Source organism: Dermacentor silvarum, chromosome 3 (genome assembly GCF_013339745.2).
Source record: "Dermacentor silvarum isolate Dsil-2018 chromosome 3, BIME_Dsil_1.4, whole genome shotgun sequence".
Classification (NCBI taxonomy): Eukaryota; Metazoa; Arthropoda; class Arachnida; order Ixodida; family Ixodidae; genus Dermacentor; species Dermacentor silvarum.
Genome location: NC_051156.1, coordinates 147,843,881 through 147,868,138, shown reverse-complemented (window position 1 = coordinate 147,868,138; position 24,258 = coordinate 147,843,881). Strand labels below are relative to the sequence as shown.

The 24,258-nt window shown below is 45.5% G+C and overlaps 1 protein-coding gene across 1 annotated transcript in view; it reads left to right on the top strand.

Annotated features, from left to right (window-relative positions):
• Positions 1-9,823: 9,823 nt before the first annotated feature.
• LOC119444884 (nose resistant to fluoxetine protein 6) overlaps positions 9,824-24,258 on the top strand; it is a 35,094-nt gene continuing 20,659 nt past the window's right edge. Inside the window, exons 1-3 of the mRNA XM_049664788.1 lie at positions 9,824-9,916; positions 10,586-11,139; positions 16,175-16,404. Coding sequence (XP_049520745.1) covers positions 10,776-11,139; positions 16,175-16,404 — 594 coding nt within the window. The 5' untranslated portion in view covers positions 9,824-9,916; positions 10,586-10,775. The remainder of the gene's footprint in view (positions 9,917-10,585; positions 11,140-16,174; positions 16,405-24,258) is intronic.

The following is a 24,258-nucleotide window of genomic DNA, read 5'->3' as shown; positions in this document are numbered from 1 at the left end:
GGTTGAGCGGGTTTGGACTTGGAGCTGCTCTCCTCCAAGGGATGCTTCAGGAGGCCCCTTCAGGAGGGATGCTTCAGGGAGTTGCACACCTCGTCCCACTGTTGACTGCATAGAACTCTGCAGTATTCCTCGAATTCTGTGTTCAATATTGCTATTTTCTCCCGAAGTCTCCTGTTCAACCGTTTACCTTTTCATCGTGATAATTTCGATTGCTTGGCCTCGAGGAGTTTAGCGAGCCTGGAATCCATCTTATCGTTTGGACGTCCGAGACAATAACCCTCTCCAACGCCCTGATGTCAGATACGAGTTGCTCTACCAAGCTTTCGAGGGCTGCATCAGCCGTAGCTGCGGGTGAGCCTTGGTGTTTCTCAATTTACGGAATTTGTCCCAATCAATCAGCTTATATTCCCTTAGCTTTGTAGCGGCTATCTCTAGTTTGATTGTTATTATGTAATGGCCACTGCCCAGATCAATGTTGGTATTCTCTCAAATGGAATCCGCGATCCCCCGCATCTAGTTAGATGTTCTGGGTCTGTAATAAGAGTTAGACTAAGGTCCGATGCGTGCGTCCACAGCCTCTCCCTCTTGCCAGAGGAGAATGGGTATCCCCACGCTTGATGAGGTGCGTTGAAGTCCCGCCCAACAAGCAGAGGAGCCTCCCTAGCAAGTTTAGGGACCTTGGTTAAGATGGCTTTGAAGCACTGTCTGGAATCTTTAGGACTGCTGCAAGAATTGAGGAGAGATATGCTGCTACTATTGCCTACGTAACTGTTGGGTACAATCTCAACCGCAATAAATTCAACATTACTGTGTATCGTGCGGAGCTCACGTTGGACATAAGGAATCTTCCTGTTTATCAGAATGGTGACACCCCTGCCTCTATTACCTTGAAAAGATTCCGCCTTGTAGCCCGCGAAGGGAAGATCGATCGTCAGTGTTTCTTGGAGCATAATTGCGTGTCGTTTCTCAGCCTCCGATCTAATTAACTGCAGGAGGGCAGCCTTTTTAGGACTGATTCTCCTGCAGTTCCACTAACAACTTCTGAATTTCCTATTTGGCGAGCGCCATCTTGATTATTTTGGGACACGTATGGTATCCAATTGGGAGTTACTGAGAATAAATAAAAATAGAACATTTATTGAAAATTATATATAGAGACCTGCCCTGCATTGGTAGCGTTTTGGGACAGATGTTCTCCATGACGGGAAATACCGTTTCATTAAGATACGCCTCTATATATCTTCTGCAGCCTTATTCCCGATTCCTCCTTGCTACACTCATACGAGTAAGTCAGTCGTTGATTTGTATGATGCTATCGTTAATGGCAGAGAGAGCCTCCTTAATCTCGGACTTTGTCTTGGTTTGTAACTGTTAGACTCATCGAGGGTCCTCTTTTTGGGAGCCGGACATTCATGGGCCCCACCTTCTGGCGTTACCACCTCCGCAGACTTCGGAATCTCATTAACCGACGGACCGTCAGACGAAGCGGACTTGTGACGAGTGATTTCTCTGCGGAGCTCAACTAGCTCTATAGTGTAAGCTTATCGACCGCCGCCCTGACGCTGCTATTCTCCTTTTCTAACGATATAACTCTATATCTCTCTGGACAGCGAATTTGACTTTCCGACAGCTGGGCCGCGCCCTTCTCTTTGTCTTTGACCTTGTCAGCCTAGGAGCCAGCGCCTCCACCAGACAAGAAGCGCACCTGCGGCCCCCTGGAGCTGGAGCGACACCTGCTTCTGCTTGATCCTCGTTGTCTTGATGACCCACGTTGCCAGGAGAGGGAGCGGCTGCGCGACCAAAGTGACTAGATATTTTTTAAGAACATCTAGGGACTTCAGCGCGAACGAGAGCGCCCCCTGGATGTGGGGCGACCACGCGCCTACTGCGGCTCCTCTTCAGCCATCTGTGCCTTCGTGCGCTCTTCTCTCGCGCACTCCTGACGTCCCACACGTACCACGTATGGAATTAAGTACCGCTGTTTGCACACCTTGTCAGCCGTTTTACGCAAGCCACCGCATAACTTCCATTTCGGCGCACACACATGCGATGCACTTGGGTTACGCAAACCGCAACCCCCCCCCCCCCCCCCCCCCATTTCGTAGTTCCAGGCGCCGGGCAGACGTCCGCTCGACGATCAATCCCGCCACAAGTGTAGCATACATCAACTTGTTTGCGGTATAGAAAACAGCACACCAAGGTAGATCCGTATCTCACAAAGTTCGGCACAAGAAGTCCATCGAAGACGATGATAACTGATTCAGAATTGTTGATTCTCTGGACGCCGAGCGCGAGCGGGTTGCGGTCGTTCCAAATGTTTCTTTCAAGGGCTGCAGGCCCATCGGCAATGTTCACATTTCTAATAACCCCCTTGCACGTATCACTAGGAGCAGTTTCATAGGCGTTGACTTCATAGGCCTTACCAGCCACGGTAATAGATTTGATGCGCACATACCTTTCTGTGTTTTCTTTAAGGGGGGTGCTGGCCACCAAAATGTTTTGAATAACGTTTGGACAAATGACATCATCCATCGTTTCTTCCACACTTAGTCCTGTCGCCTCGGTGATTGCTTTGCCCACTGAAGTGGGACTAGTTTTCTTAAAATTCAAGCCGCCCCTGCCGCGCAGCACAATTTTGATATGCTCCTGGGGCATGGGAGGCATGCGCGAAGCCTTTACTCCCCGATTCATAATGTTAGAAAACAGGCAACGTGCGCTCACCTGCCCCGCGCCAGCGTGGTCTCCTTGCTGAGAGGCCGCGTTAGAAGGGGAGACCCGGCCACCCTTCCTTGCTCTTCTGCTGGAGACTGTCTTCCAGCCCACTTCCTCGTCGAAATCTTCTACTTGCATAGAAGCCGCCGCCATAGCAGCCGTCGAAGGGCACTCCGCGCCACCGGTGAAGTCGTCGCTGCTTCGCCGCGCTAGGCCTGCCAGCCGCTAGGCCGAGCAGCCAAAAACAGGCATATTTCGGCGAAACATCCACCCACCGACAAAAGCTTGGTATCCACAAAAGCGTCACAACTTCCTGCGTCGATTGAGACCAAAATCACAGCGATACGCGAAGATTGTCCAGCCGAAAACATTAAAGAAGCGGGAACCGATCGTTCCACGTCCCAAAACCTCTTCGGCTTCTTCCATTTCCAGCAGCTGATCGCACAGAAACAGGGCAGCAGCGGTAATGGTTTCGTGTTCGTGCGCTTTCGGTGAGGCAACAGGCGGCGCACTGCCGATAGCGCCATCTGGTTTCTCGAGAACAAAGTGTTCTGCGAAAAGGGTCAATAATCCGACGTAACGCGCGCGCGCGCGCGCGCGCGTCGAGCTCCGCGACGTCACGGTGGCGAACAACCGGCTCCGACGACACAACGCAATCCGGCGTGTCTGGCGCCGTCGTGCACGTTCCAACGTTGCTGGCGCGTGAATAACTCCGTTCCTATATTTCGCCCGCCGCGCCGGCCACAGCATCGCATCATTCCTTGCGCGGAGCTACAGTGCAGCGGAGCGGCCAGAATGGCGCAATGGCGGGATCGCACGAAACACGGAGGAAGTAAAAAAAAAAAAAAAAAAAAACTAGGAGGGACCGTCACGTGATTCCGTGAGCCTCGGCAAGCCAACCTCTTCTGAAGCCACCCCTCCCGCTCTCTGGAGACTTGTGCGCGATGCCTTTTGGGCACGAATAGGCCCACAATGTTGCCGGACCATTCGTGATTGTTTGGTACGTGGTAACGATTGGTGGCTTCTGTCATCAAACGCACGGCGGCACATAGGAAGTATAACGCGTGTGTTTCTGCTACCGCGGGCATCGTTCTTCGCTTCAAATGCCTTGCCTTAAAACGTTGAGAAAGACTGGGGAGCCAGACCCATGACGACATAATTTTCAAAGCATCCCTTGCGCTTAGCACCGCAGTTTCTCACCTCGAAGCCCGTCCAGAGTACGCCTGAATGTGGTGTATTGTTTCGTCAAATCAGCTGTTGTGTACCTTAAACTGTGGTGCGTATTTTCTTGCTAAGTTTTGTTCCGATATCTTGGACCTATATAGGGTAGACAATATTTTTCGCAGAATAGTTATTTGTCACGTGTTTGCTTAGTAAAAGGTTCGGCTGTGCGTCTTTCGTTGGGAAATAAATAAATAGCATTAGACTGCACTCAAAACGCCGACGTCGCCTTTCCTTAAGAATAACGTGAACTGTTTTGTAAGATTGTGTGGTGCAACGTCGTTATCCTTAAGAATAACGTGAACTGTTTTGGAAGATTGTGTGGTGCAACGTCGTTATGCTGTTGAGACGCGCCTAAGAAGGCATTGAGCAGAACGACTACGTCGACTGGGACGTCTGCCTTAACAACATGCTGGCACAGCCTTAAATATGGTCGGGGTCGGCTCCCCTGTCCATCGTTGGGCACAAGACGGGACAAATTTTTTGCATACGCGAAAGGAGTCGCTGCGGACCCTGGACGTTCGCTTGATCACGTGCGCATGTTTTCGGGGCGAAGGACATCATTGTTTCCCAGAAGATGTCCCAAACGCGACAAATCGCCGTTGGAAGGACGGCTTGGTCGCCTTCACAGGTTTGCAGGGAAAAAGGTTCCATCGCTCCGAAACGCAACCAGTCGTCCTTGAGGTGGTCCTCCGTGGTTGTTGGGCACAATGCCGGTTACCCAACACCTACGTTCGCTACAGCCTTGGCGTCTGTCGGCTGCTTATGCGGCGAGCCGCGTGGTGGTTCGGTGCGTCACCTGACTGACATAACACAGACTCGACTGCATCACATACTTGAATTCCTTCATTAACCTCGGCGTGCGTTTGCCACGCCTACTATGTGCGTATATTCCGGAACCGAAACGAAAGCGAGTCGACGAAATCTACCACACGCCTATCACGTGAGGGTCTATTTCCTATCATCCAATTCCTCTAAATGTTTTATGACTAGGCTTCAAGATTGTCCCTACTAGTTTTTTCCTTCCTACATGGCGCGAAAGCGCGCCCGCCGCCGCGGGTCTCTGCGCATGCGCGACGTGGTGGCATAGCAACGCGAAACGTCGTAAATAGACCATTTCCAGCACCGGCACACGGGCGCGGCCATGTTTGTTCACGTGATCGCGCCGGCATAAATGGCCTTGGGTTGACTGGCCATGACAGCCACTTGTAGCTGCAGGCATGGGCAACGGTGCGGCAAGCGCCCCTGTTTCGGGTCCACCGATAGCGGCTCGATCCACGACGCAAAGCTCTGGCCCATGGTTCAGCTAACATTTAAGTGAACCATTGTTTGCCATTTTACCGTAGTCTGTGATCACGCTGTAGCCCTCTGGCACTCGACCATCGTGCCTGAGCGTCCCTACTTCGCGCCGAGCGATTCAAGCTCGTGAAGGCTTCTTGTGCGCCGTTCACGCCAATTGGCTCGTCAATTACATTTAATTTCTTTATTTTTGTGCCTAGTGCGGTATATTTAACCAACGATCTGTTTGAAGTTGTCGCCCAGCCTCGCGCGCTTTGCTTGACGACGTTGAATATGTATGCTTGAGCACCGAGTGAAAAATCGCGTCCGCTTGTGTTTTGACATCTCGTTCGCTGGTATTTTAGCTTCCCACATATATGTTAAGGTAAACGTTTGTCTCGGTACTGGTGCAATGATCTCTGCACAGTTCACCAGTGCTTCGGCGACGCAATAGTTTCGCGTAGTTGACTTCAGAGCTGTAGATTGTGTTTGTTGGATGTACTAATTAGATGCCCCCAAACAGGTGTTGTTTCATAGTAAACCCCGGTGACAGGGGCACTTTCGATCGGAATTGCCCTTGTAACAGGGCCACAGCTCTGGCTGTAACTCAAGCGTTAATGAGAGCTCCCGTTTCAACCTTTCAAACTCTTCATAGTATAGCAACACGATCTTATGTAATCCAATGAGTGTTTAATAGTTATTGGCACTCTGAAACTATAATTTAGAAATCCAAACGATCAATGAGTTCAATATCAGACTGTTTCTATCGTGTTATTTAGTTCTTTCAAACAACCACAGGTGCCTGGAGCAGTAAATAAAAATCAGCTTTCGTTAATTGTTTTTTTTGTTTTCGTTACCGCAGTACATACAAATCTTTCTCTCCTGTTGCAATTGTCTACGAAAACCTGGTCAAAGCAATCTACCGAGATGGGAAGCCCGCACAGAAACGGCCTCAGACACAGGCAGCCTTGGTGCATCAGCGGCAGCGTGCATTCTACATGTACACCGGCGTGTACTACAGCTTAATGTCACATGCACAGTCCTTGCCCCTCATCCGACCACAGCATAAATTATTCCTCTAAATCTCCACATTGTGCAGAATAATGTTCCACGTCGCCCGACAGCACACAGCGTTCAGCAAACAGCGCTTGTGAGACGCAGCTGGCATCGTTTTCGCGACGGAGCAATGGTACTTTCATTTTCGCGTCCAAGACCAGGGATGCTCAAAGCAATGCCTTTCAAAGCGTGGGGTTAGGGAGCCTACATTCAAGTGCGTTGCATGTAGGCTCCTTTCGTGGAAAGCGCCTGTGGCGCCACCTGATTTCAGTTGTACAAACCGGTTGCTGCAAAGCGTCTATAACTTTCGCCCAGGTGACTGTTGCCGACGCAAGGTAGCTAGCTTCGGCCGACGTAGTGCGGTGCGCTGAGAATGCGGGACAATATCGGGCGCTTATGAGCGGCGCTCTAAAAACCCACCCCCGCCAACGAACTTCGGCCTTCAGCTTTTGAGGAAGCTTGACTATGTCGCTCTCCGAGAGGAGGCTTGTACAGCTGAGCTGACCGCTCCGCAACGATGTATGAAACGTTTCGTTACTCGGTACGTGGATCGTCTTTCGTCTCTGCCTGGACTCCTCCATGCTGGTCGAGCTCCAGACAGCCACGCCCACGCTACCCCCACGGTCCTGGGTGAACGGTCCTTAACAATGGATACGCAAGTGATTGCATGTTCTCTAATGGCTGCAACGGAAAGACGAATAAAAGGCCTGTGACTGGCAGCACACGCAATTTAGAATGTAATGCTGCTATGTCGTGCAGACTGTCATGGTTCACTAATTGGCTATAAAAAATTACGGGGTTTTACGTGCCAAAACCACGATCTGATTATGAGGCACGCCGTAGTGGCGGACTACGGAATAATTTGGACCACCTGCGGTTCTTTAACGGGCACCTAAATCTGAGTACACGGGTGTTTCCGCATTTCGCCCCCATCTAAATACGGCCGCCGTGGCCGGGATTTGTTTCCGCGACCTCGGGCTTAGCAGCCCAACACCATAGCCACTAAGCAATCACGGCGGGTACTAATTGGTTATGTTGCTGCGTGTATTGGCTGTCTGTGTGAATACATTCTGGACAGACCATGCTGCTCAACTTGCTTGATATCTAAGTCCTACGCAAACACGTTGGCGCTACAGCATTTTAGCGACTTCGTGCAACGTGCAAGAACATATATAATCACTTTATTGTACTAACATCAATCCTGGTGTGCTAAGAGCCTACCACGATCGTAATGACAGGCAAGATAAAAATGTAGCACTAAGTATGGCGCTAGCACGTGGCAAAAACGTCACTCGTCTTAAAAAAAAATACAGCGTACTATATGTCATGTATATTCTGGCAGACACTGCCTCAGGCCCTCCAGGAAAACATGTATAAATACGCGGAACACGCAGAAAGAAAGTTTAGTGGGCGAACTGCACAGTTGCAACTCAATTGACGCAGGCGACACTCCAGCTCCATTGAAGCAGACAATTCTGCAGGATGCTCTCGTTAATTTATTTCTGTGGTATAATTCTGTCATCTTAAATGTGATTGCCTTAAAATAGACACACCTACCAGACTCCAGGTAGGACAAGACGGCTGGAGCGCTTTCAGAAACAGCCATGGCAGGCGATTAACAACTGCAAACACGCTGTGGCCCGTTGTCATCCGCGCCGTATACGCATAGTCCACAGGAAGCACTCACAAGCTCATCGTAATCATAATAAAAAATAACATGGTGGCCGCCTACAGGCGCTCTAAATGCTGGTATATATACGCGTCGTATTATTATTGCACTATAAGGTTTAAATTGCCTGCTGCAGGCCATGTCAATGACCGGAATGTGACAAGGCCGAATATCCCGCGATTTCTTGAGAAAGGTATAAGAGGCCGAACCTACAAAGGTTCTTGCTTGTAACTGTTGCTTGCCATTGACAGTTGTTTTCGTTCATAATATGTCCAGATTACCGCATTTCGATTTGCCAAAAAAAGCAGCTTTGAAAGAAACAAAATAAGCCCTTCCCTGTGCCTTGAGAACTGGCGACACCTTGAGGCGCATATGACCCTTTGAATAAAATGAAGTCAATGAGTTCGACTTACCCAGAAACCATTATGAAATTTCACCAGGGCGCCATGCGGGTTATGTGTGTAGCTATAGCGAGCATGGTGCTATATAGCTATAACTATAATAAAAGAAGTAACTTAGTGAGCAATGAAACATGAAAAGAAAAAGCAGAGGTCCTCATCACATTTACATATACTGAACCAGAAATGTGTGCGCTTGGAGGAAATCGCGTGGGTTGGCGGCGTCTGCAGTTGACTGCGTTGATGAAGCGAGAAGCAGTTACTCCGACGGAAAGTTTACACTGCCGGAAACCATTATTGAAAAGCCGAAAATCACTAATAGAGTCGCTAACACTGCAAGAATGAACTTGGTGGACTTGAAGCTCGCTAAATACAAAGACTTACTCACTAAATGACCAACACTTGTGCGCATCACTGCTTGTAGAAAGTCTGGCTTTGTATACAGGCTGGCTTTGTATGCCGCTATTAAGTATTTTCTCGGTCTAAAGCTCGACACATCGAACCGTCGCTTGAATTTCTTTGGATACCGATTCCGCGCAGATGTGAGTATAATAAATGTGGGCGCATGGTCCAAAGCACAAACATTTTTTGTGAACGTACCTCCGCGACCGCATCACGAAAGCCCACACAGCCGGTGTGAGATGAAACAAGTGTTTCCCACGCTCAAATAATCCGCCACAGCTGACACCAACAAAAAGCGTACATTTCCATCGTCGAGTCCGTTTTGTAATCAATCAAGTGAAACATGTTTCTACGCCAAGGCTGGCGGCGCCAGCTCATTAAAGCCCTGACAGACCTAGACGTGTGAAATAATTAATCTAACGACTCATAGCAGCTTCCAAAACGTGACACGCGCGAAAACGTCTACTGACGACCTATCACACCTTCCAGACCGCCAGCCCTCGGAGCGCGGAAACGCGTGGTATTTTGGTAGAAACCAAGACAAAATAGTGACAAAAGGACTGCTTCGCGTGATAGATGAAGAGGAAAAAGTCATGCGGAAGGCCATCGGTTACCCTTACGCTGAGCTCTCGCTCTTTCTTGGTCACTTAGGGGGTCGCCGAGTACGCCCGACCTTGCGGCTTCATTACGAAATGTGCGGCTTCGTATACTCTCGCGTGGCCACACGCTAGTAGCACTGTCCTGGTGCCAACATGTCGCAACGTAACTCCCTTCCTCATCGCGGGAGAGCATGCGTTGCCGAGCTGGTCAAAACGACTTTTTCTTGGCCCACTTCCCGCTGCCATCAAGGCGTTTTCGTGGGGGAGGACGCACAGCTCTCCATCAGGTGCACCTGCCCAGACATGGGTCTTGTAAATATGTTTGTTTTTCATCATCATTCCCCCTTCCTACGCAGCGTTCTTTGCTCTACCTTTCATGTTTGACATTTATGGTACGTCTTGAGTGGCTCACGGTTGCGTGTTGCGCGCTTCGTTGAAGGTCCTGATTTGTGTGCTCTACCGTCTTCGACCCGCTAAAAATTTGAATGCATGTACAAGTTGTGGCATTCCCGCGATCGGCGCCCTTGTACTTCTGGATTTCTGCGAGGAGCTTCTCTATTGTGCATCATCGTTTTCATCAGGTGGGTGAATCCGGTGCCGTTTCCTGCATGCAAGCAGTTACTTTTGTCTAAAACGGGGGAGTAGCTGCGACCACTGTCGCATCCCTGCAACCTGAAATCCCATTGTGCTCCGCGCACAAGGTCGTCTTGATTAAGTAAATGAAGTCGGCGTATTTATGCAACCATTTAGGATGACACATTTAAACCAATCGACTTTGAATGTTGACAGGGCTGTAAATTTTTGTTTGTTTGTTTGTTGATCGATACTGTTGAACACCGAAAGGTCATTAGAGGAATGGAGATACAATCAATATTTACAATACAATGAACAATCACAACAATAAATACAGTCAATATAACTGATAATGTTCACCAGGAAGGTTTAAAATATTTTATTCAACATCAAAGTGCATAACTGCCCAAGCCAAGTAAACAAATATTTTAAGCAAGCACCGACGCAATTTTAGTATATGAAATTATAATAGAGCTGCAATTGAAGGAAGTGCCATCAGTGACCAAAATTGTCACGCGGATGCTCGATCGGAAGTTGGCAGGAGACATTTTTGCCTTGAATGCTTCTAAAGCAACTCGAGGGGATATTTCAAAGAACGCAATCTTTTTAAACACTGTCTATGGTCACAGTTCAAATGAGCGTTTGAATACTAAAAAGGGATGGCATTTTTTTTTCAGGAATGTAAAGCTTCATCGTGAAGATTTGCGAGTACTTGGACAGGTCCATAACACAGCTGTCGCTGTAAGAGATACAAGCGGAGATATTTAACGGACTAGTGTCACTGGCTTCGTTTCAAAAAGACAGAGCTATAGTTCCCAGTGAACGAGCCGAGTCTTGTCCAAGCACAGCTAGCAAAGGCCAACGGCTATGCTTCCACGGCCTTCGAAAGGGCGAATCGGACGTGATGCATCAGTGGCAGAGTTCGCCCTCAGGACTACACTTGTGCTGTTTCTAATTGGGGCGCCAGGGACACGAGCGCAGAGCGCGTCGACGGACACATCTAGTGGTGGAGATTCGACAACGATGTCACCGATACAGGCGACCTCTCTCCAGCAAGTGGACGAAATTGACTATGCGGAGCTGCTGCGAGAAGTGGTGGACTACGGCTTCTCCAAGTTACCGCCATCGTTGTTGCGAAACTTCATTCAAGCCGGCTTGCAACCACAGTGCAGCATAGCGTTGATTCGAACCCTGAAAGGCATCTTAGACTTCGAGCCATGGGCACTCAGACGTGAGTATCCGAAGAGCAGTTACGCTCATTATAGGGCTACGTTTTTTTGTGTGTGTGTGGTGGGGGGGGGGGGGGGTGAGAAGCTGTGTACGCTATTATCATGTCTGTATATACAGTTGCATACAGACTAGCATGAGGTTTACAAGAGCAGCTAGCCTGTTGCAAGAATTGTGAGCGGCCCCTCGCGCGGCTCGTCACCTCAAACGGCCAAACGTCAATCGCGTTCAGCTGTAACACATATCAACAAATTTGCTTAAGATGATAATTATGATGGTGATATTGATGATTTACCATTGCAGTTGCTGCTGTTGGTTTCCTGAGTGACAATAGCGCACAGTGAATTCATCATATTGACACACATCTACAACGGGGGATTGGCCAAGAAGCGGAAAGTTCGGAAATATAATTATAAAGATAATAAAGCCAGAATAGTGTTTTGCAAGAATAGTTACATTAAAATCTAGCAATGGCAGGAAGCACGTGTTGTTTAGCAGTCACTCTACTAGGTAAAATATAATTTAAAGCTAGAAAAACAAAATATAGGAAAAAGTTACGCAAGTGAGACCCCCTGTAGCAATCGGTGTACGAGAAGTCTTCATGAGCCACAAAGGCAAAATGGCCCCTTGAGACGAGAGGTGGCCGGCATATTTGAGTGACAGGCGTGCCTCTCAGCCACCATGGTGGACCTTGCAGAGAAAGCGGAATTTTTATTCAGCGTTAAAACGTATTGAATCAGAAGACGCGGTGTGACTGAATTTGTAGAAACGCGCCAGTACGTTGCGAGGCACACAACAAATTCCGGCGACGCACGCATCCTGTAACGTCCTCAGCCACAAGATGCGTGCGCTCAATTCTTTACAAATTGTTACCATGCAACGCGCCCAACGCCCCAATCCTTTCAAAGCACTGGCTAGCACGAGGGGAATCAGTAAGGTAAAAGGTAGTCTTAAAGCCTTTTAATGCATGCGTCAGTGACCTAATGGTCGCTGCATCGCGCTTCGGGAGTGGAGGAACCAGGTATGAAACCAGACGTCGAATATGAAATTTCTTTAATAATAGCAAGCCAGATTATTTTTTGGTATTTCGCCTAATTACACAACGTGCTATTATCAATTATTCAATTTCAATAAAGATTAAATTCAGAGCAAAAGCCTGAGAAATTGTCGGCCATCTTGAAAAATTTCTGATCTTTTTGTAGCGGAATACGTGCTAGATGAGAGTATTTACCAAACCTGAAAAATTCCTGCGAAAACCCGCACATTTACGAGTTTCGCGGGCTTTCTTACAGGCTGTGAAAAAAACTTATATGTTGCACGTATAGAGCAACAGAATGCTGGATATTATTATTAACTACTGCCGAAATACAAAAATAGTCGGACTTGCTCCAAGAAACGACAACATTACCTTTGCTATCGAGCTACACGGCACATGCATATTTTTTGAAATTTTTACACAAGTTACGGAGGACTCATGGTATAGGTACGTGTGAAGGTCACCCTCAAGGCCACATAAACGGCCTGACAGAAACATATAGATACAAAACGCAAACTGGCAGAATAGCCAAAGAAAGCTATCGCTAAGACAAGTGGAAGTAATGACATCCCTAATAACTGCTGCTGTTGTGTACGTGCGCACTTATGTCTTGCCCACGTGCCTGTTCTTTGTAAACACCCCGAATCTGATGCCTAAACTTATAAACGGCGTGTGTTTACTCGATGACGACAGAGAAAAACACGAGAGGCAAGACAAGGCATGACTTGGTAGCCTGCCAATTTATTCTATATTGCACAACTGAATGTGTAAACATTACTGCAAGAAATAGAAAACAATACAAGTAAAACAAAAAGCAAGCTCAAGGGAAAGCAAGATATCTATGTTGAAAGTACCCAGGTGCGTTTTTTAATATTTCAGGCACAGTTAGTCACACTCTTGAGCAAAAAAGAACTTATAAATGTTGCGTTGCGGAAACGATTAGATGATCACTTCACAGGGGGAATTCCGGTATACGGAGGAGGTAATCGAATTATTTATTTCTAAAGCGATTACCTTAAGGCCTAATGTTTTGTACGTAATATACTATGTTGCTCGTGGTAATCATTAGATTGTTTTCTGCGCAATATGAAGGCCTATCGTTTTTATATTATATATGTGCGGGAGAGTTTACCATCATGTGTGATGCCTCAGTTAGTCAAAAAGCATACGTCCAACATAAGCCGACTCAAACCGAATAACAAAATAAAGTCTAAGTAACTGTCGGATGGCACCCACACATGCATTGCTCACACAAAGTTCAAGTGAGCACATTGTACATCGCAACAGCTTAGCAAGAAATCACCGCAAGCTCACGCACTGCACGCCACACGAAGCGAATATAGCACACTAGTGAATGAATGCATTGCAGGAGTGAAATGAAAATAGAGTTCAAGCCCAGTGAGCGTCAGTTCAATATTAAGTTCGAGGAAGCACAATTGCACCGTAGTAGTGGGCCCGTAATAATGGTTCATGAGGATCCCACATCACTTTATAGTAATTTTCAGCATTCCTTGTTCCTTCCACGAAAAATTTTTAGGAGCTAACTTAACACTTTTGAAGGTGAAGTACTTACTATGGATCTAATATTTACTCCCATGAGAGCGATTTTCTCTCCAAAGCACGAAATTTATCCCTTATTTTTTTATAAGGTGAGCATAATTAGGGCAGTGCAAAAAAAGCACTCAAAGTCACCGTTTGTCCGAGCAACAGCACGCATCACTCTCGGTTAGGCCTATTAATTACAGAGAACATATTGAGCAAGCAGTTCTAAGATGCAACCGGTTTATTACTGTTTCAATCGATTGGCCCACATTTAATGAAATGTTCAATTGTATTTTCGGAAATGCAGTGGAATGGCGTTCTGAGCACCATTTTTTGAATCATGAATTTCTTGATGGTTGGGCCAACAGTTGACGCAAACTGTAGTGTGCACCGCTTTGTTTAGGAAGGCTCAGACATGTTTATTTGTCAGTGTCTGCTGCATTCGCTAAATTGTCCACGAGAGTGTTGCCCTGAATGCCACAGTGGCTAGGAACTCATTGAAATGAAAATTCGTGGTGAAAGTAAATCACACTTATGCATATTTTCCGCAGTTCATATATTGAAACATGATCAGTTTTCAATATAGAATAATCCTATTTGTGCGCACTTAGGCACTGAATGCTCAGTAGTGACACTTGAAAATAGGTTGGGATAACCAATATAGTGGACGTACTTGTGAGTACGGGATGCTGGAAGCGGACATTCTTGCATGGAGTTAACACCACTCTGGAAAGTACTGGTAGCATCTGAATATGAGACGTGAATTACCTACGTAAAGGCTGAAACTATTTGGCACAACTTCTAAACTATTTGGCACAACTTCTAAAATATACCGGGTGTTCAAAATTAAGTTTTACGGAATTTTTAGAAATCGCCGGTGGCAGGTAGCATAATTCGCACTGTTGAGCTGGGTTATTCGATGACAGGGACATTAGTATAACGAGAAATCGAAACACATATTCAACTAATTAAAAATTTGCTAATTAACTGCTTACTTGATTACTTTACGTCACGTATTGAATTTACGAATTGTAGCAGGTGAGCTTGTCAGGCGCATCCACTTGGAATGAATTTCGCGAATGACACCAGTTTGGAGATGTCCAGGAATACATCGCCAACTGAACATCGGTCATCGAGTGCAAGAGCCAAATCATTCGTGAACTCTATCAACTGCGTCACATATATATACGATAGTCCCTTCGGAAATCAATGCTCAAAAAGGTTCAACAACGAATGGGTAACTACGTTCTGGATAATTGATGAATTTAGTGAAGGAAATGGGCTGGTAATCAGTAACAAACCTTCGAAGACACCATTTATGAATTGGCACAACGAATGCTTCTTCCAGTCCTCAGGTGCAAAGCCTTCATTAGCGGAGCAGCGGAGCCAATAGCGGAGCTCCGAAAGTGAGTTGTTCTAGTAACGTTGGCGGTGGTGGTGTCACGCTAAAAAGTGGGCCGATCCTGTTGGTAGTGCAGAAAGGGTCGAAGCTCAATGGCACATGCCCCTGTTATGTGGGCCTATCCTGGTGATGGTGCCGAAAGGCCCAAGCTCAAGGGGCATACCCCTGTGGGCTCGGGGACCATATTTGTCAGAACGTCAGCCGTACAAAATACTTGTGTGATATTGGGCGGCTACAATTGTCACTGTGTCACTGCACACAATCTGTCTGATGACCATCGAACAATTAATTTGCAATTGAAACTTCCTCGCAGTAAAAGGAAACGTCCTATATAATGACCGCACAAACTGCACCTCAGGGTTGACGTACAGCTTGAGCAGCAACATGTACCTCGGCCATGGACTAGTGGCGCATGAGCCTCCTGCGCTTTATAGGTGCTTTTAACTTTTCTGAGATACACTGGTCTCAAATTGACGCTTTCTCAATGCACCTTATGCCATATGTCTGTTAAGCGTCCTATGTCATGGGTTTATCATTTATTCGTTATCATAGCCGTAAAGATGAGCACGCTAGGCGCGCCCCCGGGCCAACCTGTCCAGTTTTCGTCGAAGCGTCCCCTCATCCCTGTCTCTCTCGGTGTCTTGAGCTGATATGACGTGGAATGCCTCTGTAGTATGTTCTTTATAATTTTGCGTTGTGCAGTAGAAATCATCCCTTTGTCGCCAAACTGTGCAGATTGTGTCCACTACTTGGCAGGCCCTGTTTTAGCCTATTCCTGACGGTTCTAATTATGATCTATAAGCTGCGCAAATGCGAAGCTGCCGGTTTATCTGACATACAGCGACAGACCGATAGTTGTTATTCCGCGCTATCATGTACACATGTGCTCCTATGTTTCCGTGTGTGTGCGTATGTGTTTTGCGTCGTACTTAAGCGCAGCGATTACAATGTCGCACCAACTAGCCTGGTTTTTCCCTCAACTGCACTCCTTCCATCGTCTAACGAACACTGTGTCGAAGCCTTAAAACCCGAGTTAATAAAGTTCCGCTTTGTGTGCAGTGTTCGACGCGTCTGGGAAGTTCCCCACGGGCATGTTCCAGGGCTCCCACATGGACGCCGGTGCTTTCGACGAGTGTTTGGAGACCGTGGTCCACCACGGACATCGGGATGTGGTCTCACGGGGACAGTATTGTAATCTGCTAATCTACGCCCAGAACGGCACAGCCATGAGAGACACCGTTGAATTGCTCTCGAAATACTTGCACCCGAAGGTAAGGCTACGCTGCGAAGTGTGACAAGGCGCCATGGCTCAGTTTCTCATTTCGCCTAATGTGGCGTGGAGATGAGGACGCAACGCGGCAAACTGGCTATGTAAGTTTATTTTTAGTGTTAAGGGAATTCCTTTGTAATAGCATGTGGCATGTCGCAGAATGTTACTGCGTGAGCTCGACTACTCCAAGAGACAGACATTGCTTGCACAAGAAATCACAATGCATAATCAATCAACTAACCAAGATTTCGTCAATATATTTATTTATTGGAATATCTCGACGCGGTGTCACAGAAAGGAATTGGGTCACATTTAAACAAACACAAAATAACCGGAAAATGGCAATAACACACGAGTAAGAAAAAGACATTCTAACATATGCACATTCAACGATTCAGCAAAAACATATTCCAACATATATACAGTATATATATAGTGCCAAATTGGGGAGTCTTACAATGGGTATGCAACTTTGTATTGAAGATCTGCCCAAAAAGTATAAAAATGGTTCTAAACGTAGTTCATCTTTTTCATTTATGGTTCAGATGATATACATCAAAGAAAAAAAAAACATAAGCGCGAGGCTTTTCTATGAAGCGAGAGCAATGAAAACTACAGGATTGCTTCCATGGTTGATAGACGCAGATTGACTCTCAAATAACTTTCTTTATAGCACATATTGCAAGTTACGAGTTTTATCCGGCGAGTTGGAAAGGTATATCCGCCTCGAGCCAATTCTGGGGAGGACAGCCTTTTAGAGATATGCGTTCCGAAAATGATGCTACGAAAAACATTGGTGTTCCAATTTTCTTCAGAAAAGCCGTATTGTTAAAAACAGGCGTGGAACGACACTGGATTTTTACCTTAGGTTGGCGGGGTTTTCTCGAAACTGGTGCTAGTTGGTTTAATTGATTGTACCTAATAGCAACATCCGCCCTCCAGTAATGAGTTAAAAAGCTTAATAATGTCATTTTCCTAATTTGTCAGTTCTACATTGTGCAAGTAATGTCTGTCTATTCGAGTGATACAGCTCAATAAGATGATTTGGGATATGTGCCACAGGTGATCGAAATAAATTCTGGTAACCTTATAATGCCATGAGGAATTTCAGAAAATTGATCAAAAGTGCAGATTTCCTACAAACTGCAAATACATTGCCATTTGTTTTTCTAAGAAAATATGATACTAGGGATGTCTGCAGTACTTTTACTGCTCTAGTTGGAAAAAATTGCAAAAGCCAAGGTGTATATTTATTCATGTGTGGAAATTAGAAGGTATACTACAGCCTTTGTCAAGACTAGCATAAAGAGCGCAAACATGATTTCACGTCAAAGTTATTGTAATGCTTCTATTTATGTTTTCATCCTCCAACCGTCGCAACTGTCTTCTGTGGCGGAAGGGATAGAATAATTTAGTTTTTCCAGTCCAGTCCAGTGGGACAAAGAGCGTGCCGTGTAACTACGGGATGCTGGTGTCCCTGAAATGCTTACGAGTGCAGCATTCCAGCGTGAGGGCCCGTCAGCATTGCGAAGTGGTGAAGAACGATTCTACCCGAACGACACGCTCTCGCCGTCATTGTGGAATTTCTCTGCCGACGCCTGCAAGCTTATCAAGCGTCGATTGACAGCGTTCGTCAGGAGACCATTACGACGAGGTGGAGTCTGGGGTTCGTACGAAAAATTCCTCATAAGGTGTGTTAGGAATGGATCTAAGGTGCCTCGATGGCGGGTGAGGAGGACATCGAGACACGCTAAAGGGATCGTCGAACCACTGCAAGCAACCCAAGGGCATCATCGGGAAGAGCGAGCTAACTGCCAAACCATTAAATGAACCGATACATGGGATCAGGGAGAGGTACAGCTCTTTCTTGTGAATTGACCTCTTCTCTAATATCTGCGGGACAATTATCATTGTGGTGCCGCTTTGTCACTTTTCACTTGGTGCTCAGTGAATGAAGGCGTACGTGTGCTTGGCCCTCTCACCTCGACAACATCTCACCACCAACTGATTGGTGGTCGATGACATCATTGGCTTCCGTCGTGTAGGGATCTAGGAAAGAGAGATCATATTTGAGCAGACACTTTGTGCGCTAGAAGGTGTGTGCTGATAACCATATAGCTGTGTGCTTCTATTTAATTACGCAGAAATTGCTCCGATATAATGTGCGACTATGATAGCTCCAGTATATTCCAGTAAATAGGTGGGCTCTAATGTCTCCTGTAAAAATGCATATAAGCCCCTTTTCTGTAACTTTCACGTCCCTTTCTGAAGTCCCCAACAGCAAGAAGCTCTCGGTGAGAGAGGCGACAACGCGTCTGTTCACTTATGACAGTCAATCCGCCCGTCCGTTCCGCTTGCGTCCGCCTGCATGTGGACCGGTGGGGATGGCCGCAAGGCGGATCGTGTCGCTAAATTTGGTGTACGCCGAGTCCGCACGAGCGGATCGCACGCGCACTCCGACTGGACGAGCTGAAGTTTGCGTAGAGCTGGCAACTATGGGCGAATGCAGACAACACAGGCGTATTTTTGTCGATGGGAGTTGGTTTCCGCGTCACGGTGATAACGTGGTTTTCAGGTTCTGTTCTGCGGCTGCATGTGTTGCATTGTAGCAGTCATCCACGTTCCAAACAATTCACAGCCATCGTACCAACACCCGGCGTGGTTGTTCAGTGGTTACGGTGTTGGGCTGCTGAGCACGGGGTCGCGGGATCAAATCCCGGCCACGCTGGCCGCATTTTCAATGGGGGCGAAATCCAGAAAACACCTGTGTACTTAGATTTAGGCGCACGTTAGAGAACCCCAGGTGGTCCAAATTAATCCGCAGTCCCCCACTACGGCGTGCCTCACAATCAGATGGTGGCTTTGGCACGTAAAACCCCGTATTTATTTTTTTAAATCGTACCTGTGCCACAATAAAAAAATGTATTGCAATCGCAGCATGTTACAACATGGGACGTATTCTCGGACAATCACTTTTTGTGGGCGCTGGATTGGTTGGTTGTGCAGAACCTCTCGAATCATCCAAAGTGTCGCGGACTACGTCAAATGAAAGCATCGCCGAAAGTTAGGCGTCCGAGAATCTCCATATATCACTATCTATAGCCGGTTGTGTAAGCGCGATGGCGCACTCTCTGTAGTTATGCTCGTGACAGCTCGCAAGAACACACAACGCACGCACGCAAGCGCAACTGTCGCGGAATACAGCTGCGTAGGTCGATAAGTCCCCCCTCATAACCACTGAGCACGCGTGTAAAGCTTCGAGTATAGTGGCACAATTTCTTGCATTTGCTTGTTCGTGTTTTTTCTTGCTCTGCCAATTTTAAGTATGCTTAAAATACTGATGCATGAAATGACTTTCTCTTTTTTTTTACATCTATAAAACCACGAAAGACGAAGTCCAGCATAAAACAGGCCTTCTAGAAATTTAACGCTTGCTGCTTCTAAACTTTCCAAGCGAAATAAAACCCCAACTAAAGTTGCAAAATAAAAGATGTGCTCAGCCATCGATAAAGTTCTTACCATGTGTGAAAATGTTGTGCATAAGCGGTTAACTTCATGCAGTAAGGAAACTTAGGTTAAGCTGTGTTGAGTGTACAATTCAGTTTGACTGGCATAAAAGCAATTTGTACGTAAAATGGTCACCTTATGCAGCGATACTTATTAGACGTTTTCAATAATATTTATGTGAAAGCAAATAATAATTTATATTGCTGACAAGACAACTTATTTCGAGTGAACTCACATAACTACAGTCTTTCTTGCCGGCCTGGGTGGCCAATCTTTACTACTTTGACATACCTCACTCGGCACTGAAACAATGCACGACAGATTACGAAACTGCACAAAAATGAAGCAGTCGCATGGCAGGCATGCTCCCTCTTTCAGCCATGGTAAGAAACCAAGATGATCAACTTGAGACCATTCGATGCCGTCAGCATCATCCATGTGTGTTGTTTTTTATTCTTTTCCTATAGCCTCCTAGAACCCCTTGTACAATACATTGCGCATTGCCTTCATTTTTTCGATCGAAAGTGATTCACTCGAAAGTGATTCACTCGAAAGTGATTCACTCGAAAGTGATTACGCCAGATATTCATTCTGGGTGTGAAGTACGGCGCATCCTAAACTGCAAGGAAGTTATTTACTCATATTCTTCTCATCCGCGTTAGGGGAATTTGACACTAATTTTGTTCTAGACCTCTGGGTCGTCCCAGAAGGTGGAAAGCAACCTTGCAGTGTGCTTCGAAGTCACTAAGATTGCGTGACAATACCAGACGCGGCAGCAACATGGCAATGTACTACAAGTTGTTCCATCTTCATCTCTGCATTTAAGCAGTGAATTGAAGTTTTTACCACAGCCAACATCAGGAGATTATGGATATAGTTATTTTTTTCACTTACATGGAGTCGCAGTCCTTGGCGTCTAACCGTGGTATTTAAATTTTAAAACTTGTTTTTCATGTTCATAACATAACAATAGCAAATAAAAATCACCTTGAAGACCAATTATATCTTATAGTTGTGTTGGGGTCTCAGAAGACTATATGAAAAATAAGCTTGCACACGATACGCATGATCTGTCAACTATTGTGAGCTCTACTCAGGTTACTTGAGGGAGTTGCGCATGGGCTGGATGTTTTTTATGTAATAACAACTTAGCTACACAATTCACAGCCAGATTTTATGAAAATAAGAACATGCATAGCATAACATAAACAGATGGCAAGTACCTGTACTTTATCCAAAATGAAACCAAGATTATGAAGTGCCTAAGCTTAGCAATGAGTCCAGTGATTTCAGGTTGTGTGAAAAGGTTCATGTAGTCATTGGTTTTGTGTTTGCTTTTCTTAATTAGTAGCTGCTTTAAAAGGCACATGACCATGAAATGCACTGCAGGCTCATATGGCACAAGACAGTGCTGCAAAATAAGTTGAGAAAAAATTCTTTGCCATTTCTCATTTTCCTAACAAACTAACGAATATTTCCTTGGGTGCAGCTCTGTGACAAATGCGGAATGTGTTATTTTTGTGTTATATTAGCATCAAGTCACTACTATAAACCAAACAAATGGTACCCCCCCCCCCCCGTACACTGTGAAAGAGAGCGCTAAAATGTGCAGTCAAGAGGCCACAGTGGCACAGCCTCTGTGCCAAACGTAAAATTGTTCCACAAAAAAACCTGCATAATGGCATATTGGTTATGCGTCAACATATATGTACTATTCAGATCAACAGATCCCAAATAAGCTTTCATTCCTTCCCGCATTGCTCACCATTGTACAGACTTTATTGCAGCGCTGTGTGTGAGTAGTAAAATACCCTGACAAATCAAAGCCGTGGTAATTCAGCACATGGAAAGCAACTTTGCATGTGGCTTAGATATTATAATAATACTGGGTCAAATGGGTCACCTTAATATCAGCCAGTTTCTTTACTACTTGTTACCTCTGTTACACATGAACTATACCGTGCCGCCAGGCACTTCTGTATTCCTGCAGACAGGCTAGAACAGCACGCCTATGCACAAGTATCCCTTTCGATCACTCTGAAATGAAGGTGATGCAGAATTGTTGTCACAATATAGCGAAAAGCATAACTGTCTAGTCTTCAAAAAAGCCCCTGAAATGTAAGGGTTGATGCTCAGCTTTGCTGGTGGGACACACTACATTTATAGTGGAAGACCACGCAGATGGGCAAGAGGCCCACAACACAAGTATTTGCATTGTGTCCTGCCAGTCACAATGCAGGTATGTTTCTGTATTTTTCAGCTATAAACATGTGAATAAATCTGTAAAGCCCAAACTATACTAAGTAAATGGCGATACCATGGAAAGCAACATGTTACTCTGGCGTTCAATGCTTTGCACACGGATGGCTATTTTTTGTTCAACTTGAGTAGCACGTACTTAATGTACTACTGCATACAACATCTGTCTTGCACCTATTCTTTGTTATGGTATCCTACGACACAAGACAGAAGTCGAGAGTTGAACATTTGTTTATGTCAATATTCAAAAGGCAACCAGGTATTCGGCTTCACGCGCCTCCATTTTCCAGATATGGTGCTAATTGGACGTTGTGCATGTGCATGTATATTGCCGGTGTTATATCCTTAAATGTGGAAATACTTTGTTCTTTTTATTTTTGACTGTGTATTTTTTTAAATTTAACTATGCGTTCTCTATGCTTACATGTACAGATATCTCCTCCAGCAGAGGTATGTGTCCTGCGCCTTCATTAAGAAATAAATGTTATGAAAACTATGAATTCATAAAATAGAAAGCCTATTAATTAAATATAAGAAACCTGCAGACAAGAGCATCATGACAAATTTACCAGCTGAGATCGTGGCCCTACTCGCAAACTTAGGTCCCACTTGTGCTGTGTCTCGGTTGTGACCGACATGCTCATTCACATTTCAAGCGATGAGTGACGGTTGCATACGCGCAACATTTTCCTTTGCGTCTGTCGGCAGCCTAAGTACATGTAGAGGGTTGGGCTTTGTGATTAATGGTGTAGCTGAAGTGATGTATCGTACACAAAAATGTGATTGTCCAACAGCGTGCGGGAATTGGTCTTGGAGCTAGTGGTTCGGTGGTGGCTTTCCACTAAATTGAATGTTGCTGAGGGAGATTTCACTAGCTCTGTTGATCGAAAGGCCCAAGTGAAAATGAGTCCAGAACCTATGATAGCAGATGCAGTCGCTATGTATAACTGAAGAGCAACACGCGGCTGAATGATGAGCCGTGAAATTCACTCCACTAGTATTTACGCTTCAGTATTTCAGTACCTTCAGTGTTTAAATGCTGGCATACTAAACACAAAACTTTAAGTTGTTTATATAAGATAATCAGCAAGACCACTTGACCACTCTAATAACCGATGAGAAAGGCTAAATAAAAAGCTGCTAAACTATCCTTTGATCTAAAACATACATTCTCACGTACAGCGGATGCAGTAGAGAAATCGGTCTACATACAGGTGTGGAATGTAACTACACCACGTGATAAAATATCTGCTGAATACTTTATAGAACATTTTCTATGGAGTCTAGTTTGGGTGACATGTCTTGATAGGATAAGTCGTGCTGTTGTATTTACACATACATACACGTAAACGTAAGGTCTGCATACATTTCGGGCGTACGTGTTCTCGTGTGTCAAATCAACGTCACAATTTACCCAATCAAGACATAAGTACGTATTGTATTTTCTACAGGGCTAATTCCTATTAGTTATGCAACGATTTGTTTTTTTTCTCAGATGCAGCAATCCATTGCGTGCATAAGTTAAGGTAATGTTGTTAGTCTAAACTGGGATCGGACATCATTTCCAGAATAAGATAAAATAAAGTGCCCATGTGTATGGCTTGACACTATGGTTTGACAATATCTTATCTGGCATGGTAGTAAATTTACGAGAACAGAAAAATATGTAGCACACTGACCAAAACAGTGCGGGTAATATAATAGAGGGAGCAGATGTTTTGACGGCAGAGTCACTTCAAAATTCAGCCAGCAGTTTGTCCTCATTGGCTGGCACCAATCACATGAGTAAGGCTGATATTTTTGTGAGAATTTGTGTTCAGAATATTCTCATGACAACCAATAGGCATCTTTATATTGTGGTAGCAGCTGAATTCTCAGGCACAGTGCACAGTCGGTACAACTTATTTCATGTGATTCTACTGGCTGCTAACTGAATATCATATATGACCATACCTTTGTTCAGTTTTTATTGTTTATATTTACGTGCACAATCTTTGTTATCAGAAAACGTATTTTTTTTACAGAATCAGAAGGAAGCCTCCCGTTCTCATCTATAATAATCTACCGTACCATTGTTATCTGCACAAAGAGCCTCTGTGCTTGGTTA